General features: G+C 52.3%; 1 protein-coding gene across 1 annotated transcript in view; it reads left to right on the top strand.

Moving 5' to 3' along the window:
* LOC144277449 (complement C3-like) overlaps positions 1 to 11,818 on the top strand; it is a 45,790-nt gene extending 33,972 nt beyond the window's left edge. The window contains exons 33-41 of the mRNA XM_077838195.1: positions 2,575 to 2,626; positions 3,608 to 3,695; positions 4,382 to 4,471; positions 5,424 to 5,529; positions 6,664 to 6,753; positions 7,465 to 7,554; positions 8,571 to 8,654; positions 11,192 to 11,327; positions 11,677 to 11,818. Coding sequence (XP_077694321.1) covers positions 2,575 to 2,626; positions 3,608 to 3,695; positions 4,382 to 4,471; positions 5,424 to 5,529; positions 6,664 to 6,753; positions 7,465 to 7,554; positions 8,571 to 8,654; positions 11,192 to 11,327; positions 11,677 to 11,818 — 878 coding nt within the window. The remainder of the gene's footprint in view (positions 1 to 2,574; positions 2,627 to 3,607; positions 3,696 to 4,381; positions 4,472 to 5,423; positions 5,530 to 6,663; positions 6,754 to 7,464; positions 7,555 to 8,570; positions 8,655 to 11,191; positions 11,328 to 11,676) is intronic.
* Positions 11,819 to 15,624: the final 3,806 nt, after the last annotated feature.

Genomic DNA, 15,624 nt, shown 5'->3' with positions numbered 1-15,624 from the left:
TGTAAATCCACAGGCCAGAGAATCGGAAGGAAAGTGGCAAAATGAAGCTGTCTCAGGGGTCTTCTATCTCCTCTGCCATGTGCCTAGGGACATGTTGTCTCTGTTTGTGCAAAAAGAACAGGAGGACTTGTGGCACCTTAGAGACTAACCAATTTATTTGAGCATAAGCTTTCATGAGCTGTAGCTCACTTCATCGGATGCATTCAGTGGAAAATACAGACTAACACGGCTGCTACTCTGAAACCTGTTTGTGCAAAGTGACTGGCCTGAGATGGAGTCTGGGTCACATGGACAATGATCACCCCTCCTTGGGAAGTTCGATAATTCACAGGGGCAGCCATTGCCTGTGGCCCATTGTTAGGGTGAAGTGGCTTTTCACTATCTATCTGCTGGTCAGATAAGTGACAACCTCCCAAGGCTTCTGCAGCTAAGAGGGTCCCTAAGCCTTGTCCCTTATTCGTCTTTCCGCGGAATTGAGTGACCGATCCTGGCTTGGCACCGCTGGAATCGAGAGATGCAAGGAGGATACAGCCTTATCAAGAGCATTATCTCTGGTGCCATGAAATGAATGTTGTTGTAATTATAATTCTTAGCATATGCACACACCTAGGAAAATCATAAAGTTGGGATGCACAGCTAGGTGGTTAGATCCGATGTTCTAGTTTGGGCCTCCATAGCTGCAGTTAGCATGTCGAATACCATTCAGTCTGCTGCAGTTTCCACGGTATGCATCTGATGAAGTGAGCTGTAGCTCACGAAAGCTCATGCTCAAATAAATTGGTTAGTCTCTAAGGTGCCACAAGTCCTCCTTTTCTTTTTGCGAATACAGACTAACACGGCTGTTACTCTGAAACCTGTCCTTAATGGGCCATCACCACACAGCTGTCTAGCCTTGATGTAAATCTTATCTGGTGGGTGTTACCCAGGAATACAGCACATGTGTAAAATAGAAGTCCCTGGCCAATAGTCGTAACTTTAGGTACACAGATGATACATGCATATGAACAGGACAGTCCTACTTAGCAAATCATCACTTTTCCATTGACACCTCATATGACACACTTTGTACAAGACTAGTTGCAATTGTGTAACCATGGCATTATCGTTCATCGGTTCAATCAGACTGCATCACAAGCTCCCCTGTAGGGAAAGACCTTGTTGATTTGCTTCTGTCTCCATCTTCAGAGTAACTGCGGGGGAAGATCTGGGCTTTATTTGGGACTCAGGCTGTTTCAGAATCGGGCTCCAGCTGCTTGCTTGGGGCTTGCTTGGAGCAGGGGTGCACGGTCAGCATTTGAGCAAGGGGTTCTCCCAGCAACTGCTCCCGTGGCTCATGATTAGCCGGGAGCTGCAAGGGGCTGGGGAAGCAGATTGGGGTGTGGATGAATTTCCCCACTAAAAGAAAAATTGCTTCTTCAACAGGCTTTGATCTCAGAACCTAATTAGGTCCCAGTGTGGTGGGGAACGTGTTAGCCGCTTAGAGATGGGGAAACTAAGGCACAGGTCACTCAGCAGCACTGTTGGGTATAGAACCCTGGCTCCTATTCCCCACCTGGGCCACTAGACCCCCATTCCCCTCCAAGGATAGAACCTAGGAGTTCTGATTCCTAGTCCCCCTGCTCTAACCATTAGACCGCACCCCTCTGCCAGAGCTGGGACTAGAACCTAGGGCTCCTGATTTGCATGCCAGTAACCACAAGATCCTTTTTCTTCCCATGACGGAAGCAACTTGCACTTGGCAGACAAACTAGTCACAATTGACACTTCCCTGGAAAACTGTATCAGAGATTGAAAAGATTAGGGCGGTTTATGAGAAGGGAGGAACTGAGAGGATGTGAGAGAGCTGCATACAAAGGAAGGAGCCTAGTCAAGGACCCGTGTTCAATTCTGCTCTGCCACAGATTTCTGTCTGACCTTGGGCTGGTCATTTAGTCTCTCTGTGCCTCAGTTTCCCTATCTGGAAATGGGGGGGAAATGGGACTTCCCTCCCCCACAACGAGGGCAGACTGTGAGGTGCTCAGACAGTATGGCGATGGGGCCCAGAGAAATACTTTGGAGAGAGAGGAGAAGTCCTGTGCGGAAAGAGCAATAGCCCGGAGCTCTGATCTAGCGCTTTTCATCAGTGGATCTCAAAGGGACAGATATTTAAAGGTCTTTAGGCACCTAGCTCCTATTGAAACCACTGAGAGGTAAACACCAATGTACCTTTAACTGTCAGGTCCCAAGCACTTCCCAAAGGAGACACGAGGACAAAGAGGCACTGAAAGAGAGACAAGTAACCACACAGGACAGATGAGAATCATGTCGCTTAGATGAGCGACTGGGTGACGGGAGCAGGATAAGGACCAGTGTACAACAGGCTGGGATAGTTTGGTGCCCATCTTGTGTGACTGTGTCTGTAAGTGGGGTGGGGGAATCCCTGAGGAGGGGGGAGTCCTCCCCTGGGAATAAATTTGGGATGATCCTGGTGCATTTCCTCTCCGGAACCATTTTTAAATGGGTCTGGTGGTGTGGGGGGGCACCACTGATGAGACAGGAATGTGACCCCCTTGCTGTATTGATGGGTCTTTGCAGCCAAGAAGCCGGAAGGAGCCCTGGCCTCTGTGTTCATCCAGATCTGCATGCGGTGAGTCATCCCCGGCGGCCATCACCCCCGCCACAGCCGCCCCCCACCCTAGAATGGTGGAGAGTGTGTCAGATCCTGGCTTGAGGTGTGTGTCCATGTCTCCGTTTAGGGCAGCGGCTCTCAAACGGTGGGTCACGACCGCATTTTAATGGGGTTGCCAGGGCTGGCATTAGACGTGCTGAGGCCTGGGGCTGAAGCCCTGAGCAGTGGGGCTCAGGCTTTGACCCTCCATGCTGGGTGATGGGGCTTAGTTTACAGGCCCCCTGCCTGGGGCTGAAGCCCTCAGGCTTCTGCTTTGGACCCCTGCCCTGGGTGGTGGGGTTCAGGCTTTGGCCCCCTATGCTGGGCGGTGGGGCTCAGGCAGACTCAGGCTTCAGTCCCCCCTCCTGGGGTCGTGTAGTAATTTTTCTTGTTAGAAGGCAGTTGCAATGCAATGAAGTTTGAGAACCCCTGGTCTAGTGGTTACTGTCCCTGTAACAATAATAACCAATAGGAATTAGGCACCTAAATACCTTGGAGGATCTGGAACCTGGGGCCTACAACATGCATGATTTCCAGTCCCATCCTTTCCCCCCACCCCGTTCGGCTTACTTTTCCTGGTGCCCACCCCAAGGCCGGCAGATCTCCTTGGCTGCACCTGCTGTTTTGGGTACAAGCTCCAGACTGCCCCCTAAAGGGCTAGTACACCCCTCCACAGCCCCCCATGGGGTTATTTTTTGAGGGGGTGGCCTCCAGGATCTGCTTTCCCCACCGAGGTCTGTCCAGCAGCCATTGATACCTGAATTGGTGCTACTTGGGATCCACGCGTCCCCTCTCCTGCTGCAACCAGGAAGGGCCGTGGAGGCAGTCGGCTGGGCTAGCAGCCTGCCCAGTGGCTTCGTCCAGCCAGCATCCACTGGTCAGTGCCAGTGGCCTCCAGAGAGGATCCGCTTTGTTGCCTAGCAGGTGTTTTCCTAGCCAAATCCTCTCTGCATCCTCCAGGTTCCTGGGAACGGTGGACTCCACCATGACCATCCTAGACGTCTCCATGCCCACCGGCTTCTCCCCAGACATGGACGACTTGGATAAGGTGAGCCCCACCCCCTCAACGCGTGGGGAGTTGGCTGCTCCCCTGGGACCAACCTAAGAGTGGTGGTTCGGGCAGGGGTTTTAACCTCTTCCATGCCAGGATCACACACACACAAATTTAGCAATCTGGGGAGGGCATCACAACCTCCTGATGCTTGTTGGGTCATGACTCAGGGGCTTGGTGCCTTTCACCTCTTGGTCATTCTCGGTCACAGACTGGGGCAGCGGTAGGTGTTCTCAGCTGGTGGCTGTGTGGTGGGTTCTCAGCCCAGTTCCTAGTGGGACAGGAAAGTCACTGTGTCATTGGCACGAACCAGCCCCCTCGTTGGCAGCCCCTGTGTCAGCTGGGCCATGGAGATGGTGCTCCCCTCTCATTCCTAATGCGGGGTCCCTCCCAGGCAGGGCTGAACCACATCCGGAGAGGGTGAGGAGCGCGGAACTCACACGGTCGATGCCCTGTCCAGGTGTCACAAGAGGACTGAGACCCTGGGAATGTCAGTGGGCCAAGCCTTGTTCATGGGATCAGAGCGGAGAGCAAGAGGCAGACAGTAGGGGGTGGAGAAGGGGATGTGAAGTCAGGAGGGGCAAAGCTCGGCACCCCCAAAGCTTTCAAAGAGTTGGGGGCCCAAGTGGGCACCGTCCAGCTTGTGGATTCTACTGGCTGATCAGTTTGATTTCCATGCCCAGCTCACGAACCGTGTGGACAAATACATCTCCAAGTTTGAACTGGACACGGATCTGTCTGAGAGAGGTTCCCTCATCCTCTATCTAGACAAGGTACGGCTTGGCCATCCCCCCCCTTCTTTCTCTTTCTTTCTTTCCCCACCTTCTCTCTCTCTCTTTGTCCCACTTAATATTAAGGTCCCACTGATAATGGATTAATAAATGCTTCAGAGCTACTAATAAATGGCCAATCAATTGTTCTGGAGCCCAGCAGATCAGTAGGTTGCTTAACCCATCTCTGGGTACGTCTACACTGCAGCGGAAGGTGTGATTCCCAGCTCGGGCTAGTGCACTGAAGATAGCGGCGTGGCTGCAGCGGCTAGCCAGCCGAGCTCTCAGACCAGACTAGAGTTGGGCAACCAGCCTGAGCTGCTGTGACTCGTGAGGCTGCAGCCATGCTTCTGTTTTCAGGCACGAGCTCACGTGTGCGTCTGCCAAGCTGGGGATGACACCTCCCAACTGCTGTGTAGACATGGCCTATAACTCCTTCCGCTGATAGCCGTCTGTGGCACATCCTGCTCCTGGCTGACATGGGGATAGCCTCCATTCATCATGCATTAGCCCTTCAGAGTAAGGTTCGATTCCAAAGTGTGACCAATATTTCTATTTGGGTGGCTCCCAGAAGTCCCTGATTGGGGGTGGGGGGCAATGTTCCCGCTAATGTTTTCTAATTTGGGGAAGGGGATCTCCCCAAACTGCATAAGGATCCAGCATCCACCCTGCTCCCAGTTCCCAGTGTAAGGGGCAGATCAGGCACCTGGCCAGAACACACTGTAGAGCAGCCCTGAAGCGGCTCTAATTTACACTGGGGCCCTGCACAGTCACGCAATATGGGGAGCACAAAGGGGGATGGGGTTTAAAGCCCCTGCCACCCCCTTGTGCCCCCTGTCCCAAGTGCAGAGTGGAGTAACTGGGAATCGGGCCCTTTGCCACGCTATTAGCACTCTCTCCTGCCTGCAATGACCATGCCATTGCAGCTCCTAAGGGCCTTTCTCTTCCTCGCTAGGTGTCCAGCAAAGAGACAGACTGTCTGAAATTTAAAGCTCACCAGCACTTCGAAGTGGGTCTGATCCAGCCGGCAGCCGTGATGGTGTACGAGTACTACTCCCTGGGTTAGAGCATTCATCACTCGCTCATCTCGTTAGCACCCAGCAAAGCACGCTGGCCCCAGCGAACAGTCAGACAGAACCCTGGTGCAGTGTGCTACCCAGTCAGGACAGGCTTGAGCCTTATCACCCCACTAGCTCTTCAGGGAGGCAAACCAGGGCAGTGCCTGGGGCACTAGCCTGTGAGGCAGGAAATCTGGATTTGATTCCCCAGCTCTGCTTTTGACCTTGTCACTCTATGACTCAGTTTCCTTTCTGGAAACAGCCTTTCTACCATAAGAATAACACTTCCGTCCCCTTCTGCCACCCCCAAGGAAATGATCACCAATTTGCTGGCTTCTTTAAACCAGAGCATCCAGACCTCTGAGGAGCTAATTTAAGGGGAATGAGCCCACCTGGGTAGTTAATTGACTAACGAGCACCTGGGCATGATAAAAGCCCATCATTAGTAGGGGGTGCTGATAGAGAGAAGCCCTCCTAAAGGTGAGGAGTGCCAGGAGAAACAGAGGCCCCATAAAGGCAGGTGGCTGTGCAACCCCCCTGACCCTAAGGGAAAAGCCTTGAATTCAATTTTATTTGTGTTTAATAAAGAAGAACCCCGGCAGGGGAATTTGGACGTATACATTTTGTGTGGAGTTCTAAAGAGAAACTGAAGCAGAAGGTGCTTGCAGTGCCACACTAGGCCAGGAGGGGGCAGTACAGGATGGGCAACAGAAATAAAATCTCAAAAATAAAATCAAACCCCTTCCCCAGCTGAGTTTTAGCTCTAAAAAGGGAGACAAGCCAGAGTCTCCATTAAGTTCACAAAGGACTTCGCTAGTGATTTTACATGGAAGATGCCCAGATACTACAGTGATGGGCAGCTGGATAAAATCCTCAAGTACACAAAGAGATTCCCCAGGGAATCAAAGCCAGATTTTCTGGACAGAATAACCCATCCTTTACCCGTAGTGCTTCTGGGCAGGGACTGTCTCTCGCTGTTGGTACAGCATCTGGCACGAGGCGGCCCTGCTCTCACTGTGTGAGTGTCCGTGTCCCAGCAGGGGGGTCTGTCTCCCATTGTGCATCTGTGCATGGTGTGAACTCAAACTCTAGGTGTTACCATTATACACTTAGTAACAAACCTTTTCTCTCTCTCAGAAAACCGCTGCACAAAATTTTACCATCCAACCCAAGACAGCGGCTTGCTGAAGGTGCTGTGTGAGGAAGACGCCTGCCGTTGCATGGAAGGTAAAGGGAGACCAAAGGGAGGGGGAAATTTCTCTGCCCTGTCCCTTCACTGGCTTCTATGCTACAGGTTGGAACCACAACTGACCTAGTGGGCTTGGGCCAGTGAGAGCACGGGGGATGCAGCGCCCATGCACTATCCTGCCGGGTGCTGGCCCGTGGCAGCTCTGGGATCAGCAGCCCTCAGCATGGGGCGAGCTTGGGGGATTTAATGGTTCTGGGTCCAGATTGCGCTCCTAGAACTCTCCCTCCCTGATTCTCTGGTGGGGAGAATCTGTGGACGCTTCCAGCTCCCACCTTCGTACAGATAACATGCAAAGTGACCTCTTCCCCTTGGCCAGGCCCTGATCTCCGGCTGCCTCTGGGACCTTCCCACTGGGAGGGGGCACAGGCCTGGGCGTCAGGATTCCGGGGTTCTATTCCCCACTCTGGGAAGCGAGCGGGGACTAGTGGTCAGAGCAGTGGAGGGCTGGGCGTCAGGACTCCTGGATTCTATTCCCACCTCTGCCATTGATTCATCATGTGACCTAGGGCAAACTCATTGCCCTGTTTATGCCACAGCTTCCTTGTCTGTGCAATGAGGGTGACGCCCACCCATCACCCAGGGGGGCTGTGAAGCTGAATTCATTCATGTCCGTAAAGGGCAGCAAAAGCCTGGTGTGAAAGGGGCTGTAAACCTGCTACTTCACTAGGATCGTCTGCTTCTGTCCCCAGAGAAATGCAGCCTGATCAAGAAATTTAAACAACCCCCCGCTGACATCTCTGTCCGCATCGAAGCCGCGTGTGAGGCTGGGGTGGATTACGGTAAGACAGGCCCTGTGTTCTGGCCCTATTTCTCCTGATCAGCTGTTGTCCAAGGGAGGGCCAAAGCTGGGGGGGGGTGGGGCGAGATCTGCCAGTGATCCCAAAGACAATGAACTCCTGATCTGGGCAGAAATAATTGCAATGAGCGTAGTGGCAGCAGGCCATGTAACAGGGTATATGTGGACTCCACCACATTCCTTGGCTGATACAGAGATGGGGGCTCTGGGCTGGGACTCAGCAGAGCTGGGATCTGTTCCTGCCTCTGGCCTGCTGGGTGACCTTGGGCAGGTCATAGCCCTTCAGTGCCTCAGTTTTCCCAACTATAAAATGGGGATAACGATACTGACCTAATTTGAGATCTAACGATGATAAGACCTAGGTACAATGATTTATCTGAAATGAATGGCTGAACTTTTTTAACAAGTGTTTTTTCCCCACCTGTTGCTCAGCCATTTGAGTTAAATATTTAAAACCCACCAAGTTTTAAACAGTCTGAATAAAACCCACTCCCCGTTCCCAGTTAGACTGAGGACAGCCATGCCTGGGAGATCCGCTCTCTGGGCAAACACAGAGCCCTCTGGTGGGGGGTGGGGAAGAGTCTGAATTCATCATGTATCTTCCCCCAGGCCTTTTACACAGCAAGACAACCTGGATCAAGCCCATTCCCACCCCCACCTGCAGGTTCCCCTTTAGTGCCTGAGACCCATTGATATAGGACCCTACATCCCATGCCCTCACTGATCAAGGAAGCAGCCAAGCGCTGAGCAAGTGGGATTCTAGATGACAACTGGTGTTGTTGCCCCTTTGCCCCAGTGGGTGGGATTTGATTCTATTCTGTACAGGTTCTTGTCCCATAAGACACAGATCTGGAAGGGACCCACTGGGTCATCAAGTCCAGTCCCCTGCAGACACCCCCATCACCGTGGTATCTGGCCTGTATTCTGTAGATCCACCTAGACGGTCGCGATGGCGCCTTCGGGCTTTAACAGATCTCTGACTGCCATCTTCTTCCCCAGTCTATAAAGCTCAGCTGGTGAAGGTGGAGCAGAACGGGATGTACAATTACTTCACTATGAGGATCGTGCAGGTCGTTAAGGAAGGTAACGGCCCTTGCGGTGAATGTCTGTCCGCGTCTCACCCTGCGTGCTGGCTGTCCTCATCACAGGGTGCAATGCTGCTCCTCTCTCATCCGCCGTCCCCCGCTCAGGGGCTTTTAACCTGCGTTTTATTTCTCTACATCTGGGGAGGTGAATTTAGTGCTCCTTGAAAACGATGGAGTACATGGCACCAGCTGAGAACCGCACAGTTCAGGAGGGCTCATGAAGTCAGTCCACGCAGCTGATGCCCCACAGTCCCGACCCACAGCCCCCTGCTGACCCAGTCCTGGGCTTCCCCCCTCCCAGCTCTGCCAGTGCCCCTCCATCCTGACCCACAGCGACCCACAGCCCCCTGCTGGCTCAGCCCTGGGCTTCCCCCTTCCCCCCCAGCTCTGCCGGTGCCCCTCCATCCTGACCCACAGCCCCCTGCTAGCCCAGCCCTGGGGATCCCCCCTCCCAGGTCTGCCAGTGCCCCTCCATCCTGACCCACAGCGACCCACAGCCCCCTGCTGGCCCAGCCCTGGGCTTCCCCCTTCCCCCCCCAGCTCTGCCGGTGCCCCTCCATCCTGACCACAGCCCCCTGGGCTCCCCTTTCATCTTCAGTCATGTCCCTTAGACCCCCTGCTATGCCCAAAGCTGGATTAATCTTTTGTGGGCCCCGGCACCCAGACCTTGGCCCTGTCCCCCGCTCTGCCCCTTCCCACCAAGACCCCTCCCATGCTCTGCCCTGAGGCCCCGCCCCTGCTCAGTCTCTTCCTTCCAAGGCCCCGCCCACCTCTTGCAGTGGGGGGAGGGGGAGGAGAGGAGCAAGCCATGGGTGGAGCCACAGGGGGCGGGGCCATGGTCCAGGGCCAGGGCCCCCTCTGAGCGTGAGCCCAACGCCACAGCATCATTGTAAACCCGGTACCGGCCATGCCACACCTGGGCTTCCCTCTCCCTAGCTCTGCTGATGCGCCTTAATCCTACCCCACAGCCCGCCTGCTATTCCAGCCCTGTGTTCCCCCCACCCCAGCTCTGCCCATGCCCATCGGTGTCATCAGAGACGTTGTGAAAAACGGCCTTGCCCGTCCCCGAGAGCCCGTCACACTGAGGTGCGCGGCTAGAAAACGCTCCAGACTGATCAATGCTCCAGTTATCTCCAGCATGGCGCTGCCCCCGCGTCCCTCCCGGTGGCTTTTAGCTGTCAGCTTCGACCTTGGTAGTCTCCTAACCGCTCCCTGAGCCTGCCAGGGGCTCCGCGGGAGAGGCCGACGCTTCCAAACGTTGTCTTCGTTCCAGATCAGAACACAGCCAAAAACCGAAACTTCCTGCTCAACCAAATTTTGATTCGGGTCAGCGGCAACGCTCCTTTGCGATCAAACCAAACGCTTCCGTTCTGATCTCGACTTTCCCGACGGTTCTAGTAGAAAATAAAATAATTTTCGAACCAAAAAAACCCTCAGTATTCCAGTCCCAAAGTGGAGGTTTTTGGCTGAATCTGCACACTCCTTTCAAAGTTTTTTTAAACAAAGTTTTGTCCGAATCGACACGTTCCTCCTGATTTCAACAAACCGGTATTTTGCAATGGAAAATTGTCCTGTTAAAAAAACATTGATCAGCGTTACCCCTGCCTGAGAGGCAGCCAGGCCCCTTTGTGATGCCGGCCCTGAACTGGCTGCTGCTTTCATCCCATTCAGCTGCATGTTTTCAAAGATGACTAGAGGAGTTAGACACTCAAGTCAGTGTGATTTGGACTCCTAAATCCCTTTGACCCCTTTGAGAAGCCCAGCCTAAATATCAAACCCGCCACATGTTTACTTGCAGTATATATTTCAGTCACTCACTGTCGCTGTGCAATGAAGAGGCCCAGACAGCATGTGGTCCCTGGTAAACATGAGAGACAAAGTTGCGTGTCAAGCTCTGTGGAAGCCAGTTTGTTAGAGTCTCTGATTGTTTCCTTTAATAAACGCCCCCTATTTAAAGGACTGTGATTCCATGTTTTGTGACCATGGGAGCCCTTTTCCAACAAGACAGAGGAGTCCAGATTCTGATCTCATTTACACCAGCATAAATCAGGAGTGACTCTATTGACAGGGATTTTGAACTCACCTGCCCCGATGTCCTAAGAACTGGGCCATACTGGGTCAGACCAATGGTCCATCTAGCCCAATATCCTATCTTCTGACGGTGGCCAATGCCAGGTGCTTCAGAGGGAATGAATCATCGAGTGATCCATCCCCTGTTGTCCACTCCCAGCTTCTGGCAGTCAGAGGCTTGGGACACCCAGTGCATGGGGTTGCATCCCTGACCATCTTGGCTAACAGTTATGGATGGACCTATCCTCCAAATGTCAATCCAGAGCGACTCCAGGGAGACAGATTCTGAGCACATGTCAAACTAAAAGAGACCCCTTTGAAATCGAGAGTCACTCTGGATTGGTACCTGTTTAACTGAGATCAGACTCTTCTGCAGTGGGTCTGGCTCCTGTTCGCTGATCTGCCATCAGCGATCATTCTGCTCCCCACGCTCATAGGCCATCGCTGGCTTTTTTTTTTTTAAAGGGACAGAGCAAGGCATCCAGGGGAAGACCCGTCGATTTATCAGCCCAGTGGCTTGCAAGGCGACCCTGAACCTGCTGGAGAACAGGAGCTACTTGATCTGGGGCCTCAGCAGTGACCTGTGGGATCTGAAGACTGAGTGAGTCTCCAGCAGGCTCCTGGAGAGGCAGGAGGATTATGAGGAGGGGGGAAGAGTGGGCTGGTGGTTAATGCACTAGGCTGGGACTCAAGAGAAGTGGGTTCAATTCCCAGCTCTGCCACTGACCCCATGTAATCTTGGGTAAGTCACTTCATCTCTGTGCCTCAGTTCCTGCTCTGTGCAGCACCCAGCAACAGTGGGGCCCTGAGCCAAGTGCTCCCATACTAACAATGGGAGGTGGTTCCCCTTAATGCCCTGTGATCTCTGCCAGGCTGTACGCTGTACATGCGGGGTCACCCCCTCACCCGCGAAGGGCTGTGGTAATGTTTCCTCCTGCTCTCTTTCCCAGGATGGCTTACTTGCTCGGGAGCGGTTCCTGGGTTGAGCTGTGGCCAAACCCCATGGAATGCCAACAGGGACATTTCCGTGCCCTCTGCAAGGGGCTGGAGGAGTTTGCCCAGCACATGATGACAAACGGCTGCCCTTCATAGGCCGAGAAGAGGAGGACCCAGGAACGTCACTAGCTGTCACCCTTTCTGTGGGGAGGTCTCCCTTGTCCCCCATGCCCCCATCTATAATGTTAATTGGAGTCATGGCAGAACCTCTATACATTTCACAGCAGCAGGGGTAGGACTCACATCCTCCTGCATGCAGTCCCCTGCCTCTGGATCTGCAGGAGAATCTCCTACAGCTGCTCGTAGCATGGGCTTATGACACACAGTTATGCAGTTCAAATTCCATCCAGTAGAGGGCAGCAGTGGACGTACACACAGCTCATGACACTGCTGTTTTCCATAACCCTCTATTATCCTTGTAATACCCCCTGCTCTGTGATTTCTACTGATCCAAGCTCTCTGGACACAGAGGACAGAGCACGGAACCGTAGCTTGTGTGGGTCGTTCCCACCTCTGAGATACCCAAGGCCTCTGTCATTTCTTTACACCGTGGCACACTTCAACCGTCCCTGAACTGAACTGAATACTCCTTTGTACAGCACCTGTTACAATGCCCACCCCCTCTGAATCCTCAATCCAGAAACTTTGTGCCTCCTGAGGGAGCTATCCTGAGGCATCTGTCTGGGTTTGTACCTGTTTTATCCCACGAATGTGAATAAAGTTTTGCGGCAGCAGGGAAACGGCTGTCAGCACCCATAAGGAGAGATTTATTTCATGGGCTGCTTTAGATTGACTCCAAGCCCTCTATAACCCTAGGGAAACTTAATGTGCCATGTGGATGCTCTAGATGGTAAGATCTTTGGGGCAGGAGCTGTCTTTTCATTCTGTGGTTGTACAGCGCCTGGCGCGGTGCGGTCCTGGGTGCTGTGATCATACAAATAATTTAAAATAGCCTGGAATAAAGGTGACTTTATTCCAGAATGACTCTGCATTAGAAGCACCCTAATACTTGCAGAATAAAGTGATTTCTGGTCTGGAATTGAGTATCCAGGAGGAGCTACTCCAGTCAGTGTCTCTGTATAAACAAGTGGTTAAAGCATTGACCTAGGATGTGGGAGCCTTGGGTTTAATTCCCTACTCTGTCCTCTTCTGACCCTGGGCAAGTCACATGGCCTCTCCATGCCTCAGTTCCCCCACTGAACAACAGGGATAACAGCACTGCCTCACAGGGGGTCGAGGATAAACCCATTAAAGAGTGTGAAGTGTTTGAGTTCCAGTGATGAAAAGCACCATATCAGAAATCGGCGTTATTTCATTACCAAGCTTCCCCCTGTGCCCACCCCTTCTTACGCAGCAGGAAGACGAAGGGGGAACATTTTGGCTAAGATTCCTGAGCACGGACCCAGCCTCGGCACATCTGGGCTCCGCCTGCAATCAAACAACCCCAAGCAATCTCTAGGGTAAAAGGCAAAGGACCCTCCCATGCTGTTTTGCTGAGCATTCAGGTTGGCTTTTGCTCGGAACTGGCACATCTCAGCAAGTGGCGGGTTTGTTTAAAGCCTTCCATGATCCAGGGGCTTGATTCTCACTTGCCCTACAGCCCCTTTGATGCTGCTGTTGCAAAGTAAAGGGACCACAGAGCTGAGAGATCTCTCCTGGCAGAGGGCATTGCTTGAGCTGCTAACCCCTTGAAGCTCCTGACACAGGGGATGTGGTCAAGCTGGAGTGGGCACGGCCAGCATGAAAAACTAGCCAAACAGCGGTCCAGATTAGTTAGTGGTGCGCTAGCCATGCCCCCTTGGCTCTGGCCGCACTTGTGCTCCACATCACTGCAGGGAAGCCCCGGTGGCTGTTCAGTGTGTTGTTTAGAGTTGCCTCAAGGCAGCTAAGCAGGAAGGGGCAAAAACGGTGTAAACCCACCTCTGCCCCTGTCCCTGATGCCAGTGGTGAATGGATCTCAGCCAGAGCAGGGAATCAGGGGCCCAGCCCAGAGTTTCCAGCAATTGTGGGGTACAAAGCCCCCATGTGGGCAGCTTCTTACTGGGCTGGTTCTGGGCCTTGCTCCAGCCAAATCCCAGAACTGCAGTGAGCAGGGAAATTGGGGACCGAATGGCTAGGCAGCAGTTCTGCGGAAAAGGACCTAGGGGTGACAGTGGACGAGAAGCTGGATATGAGTCAGCAGTGTGCCCTTGTTGCCAAGAAGGCCAATGGCATTTTGGGATGTATAAGTAGGGGCATAGCGAGCAGATCGAGGGACGTGATCGTCCCCCTCTATTCGACATTGGTGAGGCCTCATCTGTAGTACTGTGTCCAGTTTTGGGCCCCACACTACAAGAAGGATGTGGATAAATTGGAGAGAGTCCAGCGAAGGGCAACAAAAATGATTAGGGGTCTAGAACACATGACTTATGAGGAGAGGCTGAGGGAGCTGGGATTGTTTAGCCTGCAGAAGAGAAGAATGAGGGGGGATTTGATAGCTGCTTTCAACTACCTGAAAGGGGGTTCCAAAGAGGATGGCTCTAGACTGTTCTCAATGGTAGCAGATGACAGAACGAGGAGTAATGGTCTCAAGTTGCAGTGGGGGAGGTTTAGGTTGGATATTAGGAAAAACTTTTTCACTAAGAGGGTGGTGAAACACTGGAATGCGTTGCCTAGGGAGGTGGTGGAATCTCCTTCCTTGGAAGTTTTTAAGGTCAGGCTTGACAAAGCCCTGGCTGGGATGATTTAACTGGGAATTGGTCCTGCTTCGAGCAGGGGGTTGGACTAGATGACCTTCAGGGGTCCCTTCCAACCCTGATATTCTATGATTCTATGATTGATTGTTACTAAGACCATAAGAACGGCCATACTGGATCAGACCAATGGTCCACCTAGCCCAGTGTCCTGTCTTCTGACAATGGCCAATGCCAGATGCTTCCAATCATCAGGTGATCCATCCTCTGTTGCCCAGTTCCAGCATCTGGCAGTTAGAGGTTTAGGGACATCCAGAGCATCTTGGTCCCTGACTGTCTTGGTCAATAGCCATTGATGGACCTAACCGCCATGAACGTATCTAATTCGTTTTTGAACCCAGATATAGTTTTGGCCTTTGTAACCGCCCCTGGCAACAAGTTCCAGAGGTTGACTGTGTGCTGTGCGAAGAAATACTTCCTTTTGTTTGTTTTAAGCTTGAGGCCTAGTAATATCATTGGGTGAGCCCTAGTTCTTGTGTTAGGTGAAGGGGTAAATAACTCTTCCTTAGTCACTTACTCCGCATCAGTCCGGATTTTAGAAACCTCCAGTTTCTCCCCCCCCTTAGTTATCTCTTTTTTAAACTGAGCAGTCCCAGATTTTTTAATCTCTCCTCCTATGGACACTGCTCCACACCCCTAATCATTTGTGTTGCCCTTCTCTGCACCTTTTCCATTTCAAATACATCTTTTTTGAGTTGGGGCGACCAGAACTGCACACAGTATTCGTGATGTGGGCGTACCATGGATTTATATAGTGGCATTGTGATCATTCTGCCTTATTATCTATCCCTTTCCTAATGGTTCCTACCAGGCTGTTCACTTTTTTGACGGCCGCTGCACATTGAACGGATCTTTTCAGAGAACTCTCCACAATGACTCCAAGATCTCCTTCCTGAGTGGTGACAGGTAATTTGGATCCCACCGTTTTGTATGGACAGCTGGGATTATATTTTCCAATGTGCATTACTTTGCATTTATCAACACTGAATTTCATCTGCCATTTTCTTGCCCAGTCACCTAGTTTAGTGAGATCCCTTTGTAACTCTTCGCAGTCAGTTTTGGGTTTACAAAATTGCTCAAGGTAGTTATCATCTGCAGACTTTGCCACCTTGCTATTTACAGCTTTCCGCAGATCATTTATTAATACGTTGAACAGCTCAGGCACCAGTA

Source organism: Eretmochelys imbricata, chromosome 20, assembly GCF_965152235.1.
Source record: "Eretmochelys imbricata isolate rEreImb1 chromosome 20, rEreImb1.hap1, whole genome shotgun sequence".
NCBI classification, from domain to species: domain Eukaryota; kingdom Metazoa; phylum Chordata; order Testudines; family Cheloniidae; genus Eretmochelys; species Eretmochelys imbricata.
The sequence above is the reverse complement of the archived record's forward strand: the minus strand, read 5'-3'. Positions and strand labels throughout refer to the sequence as shown.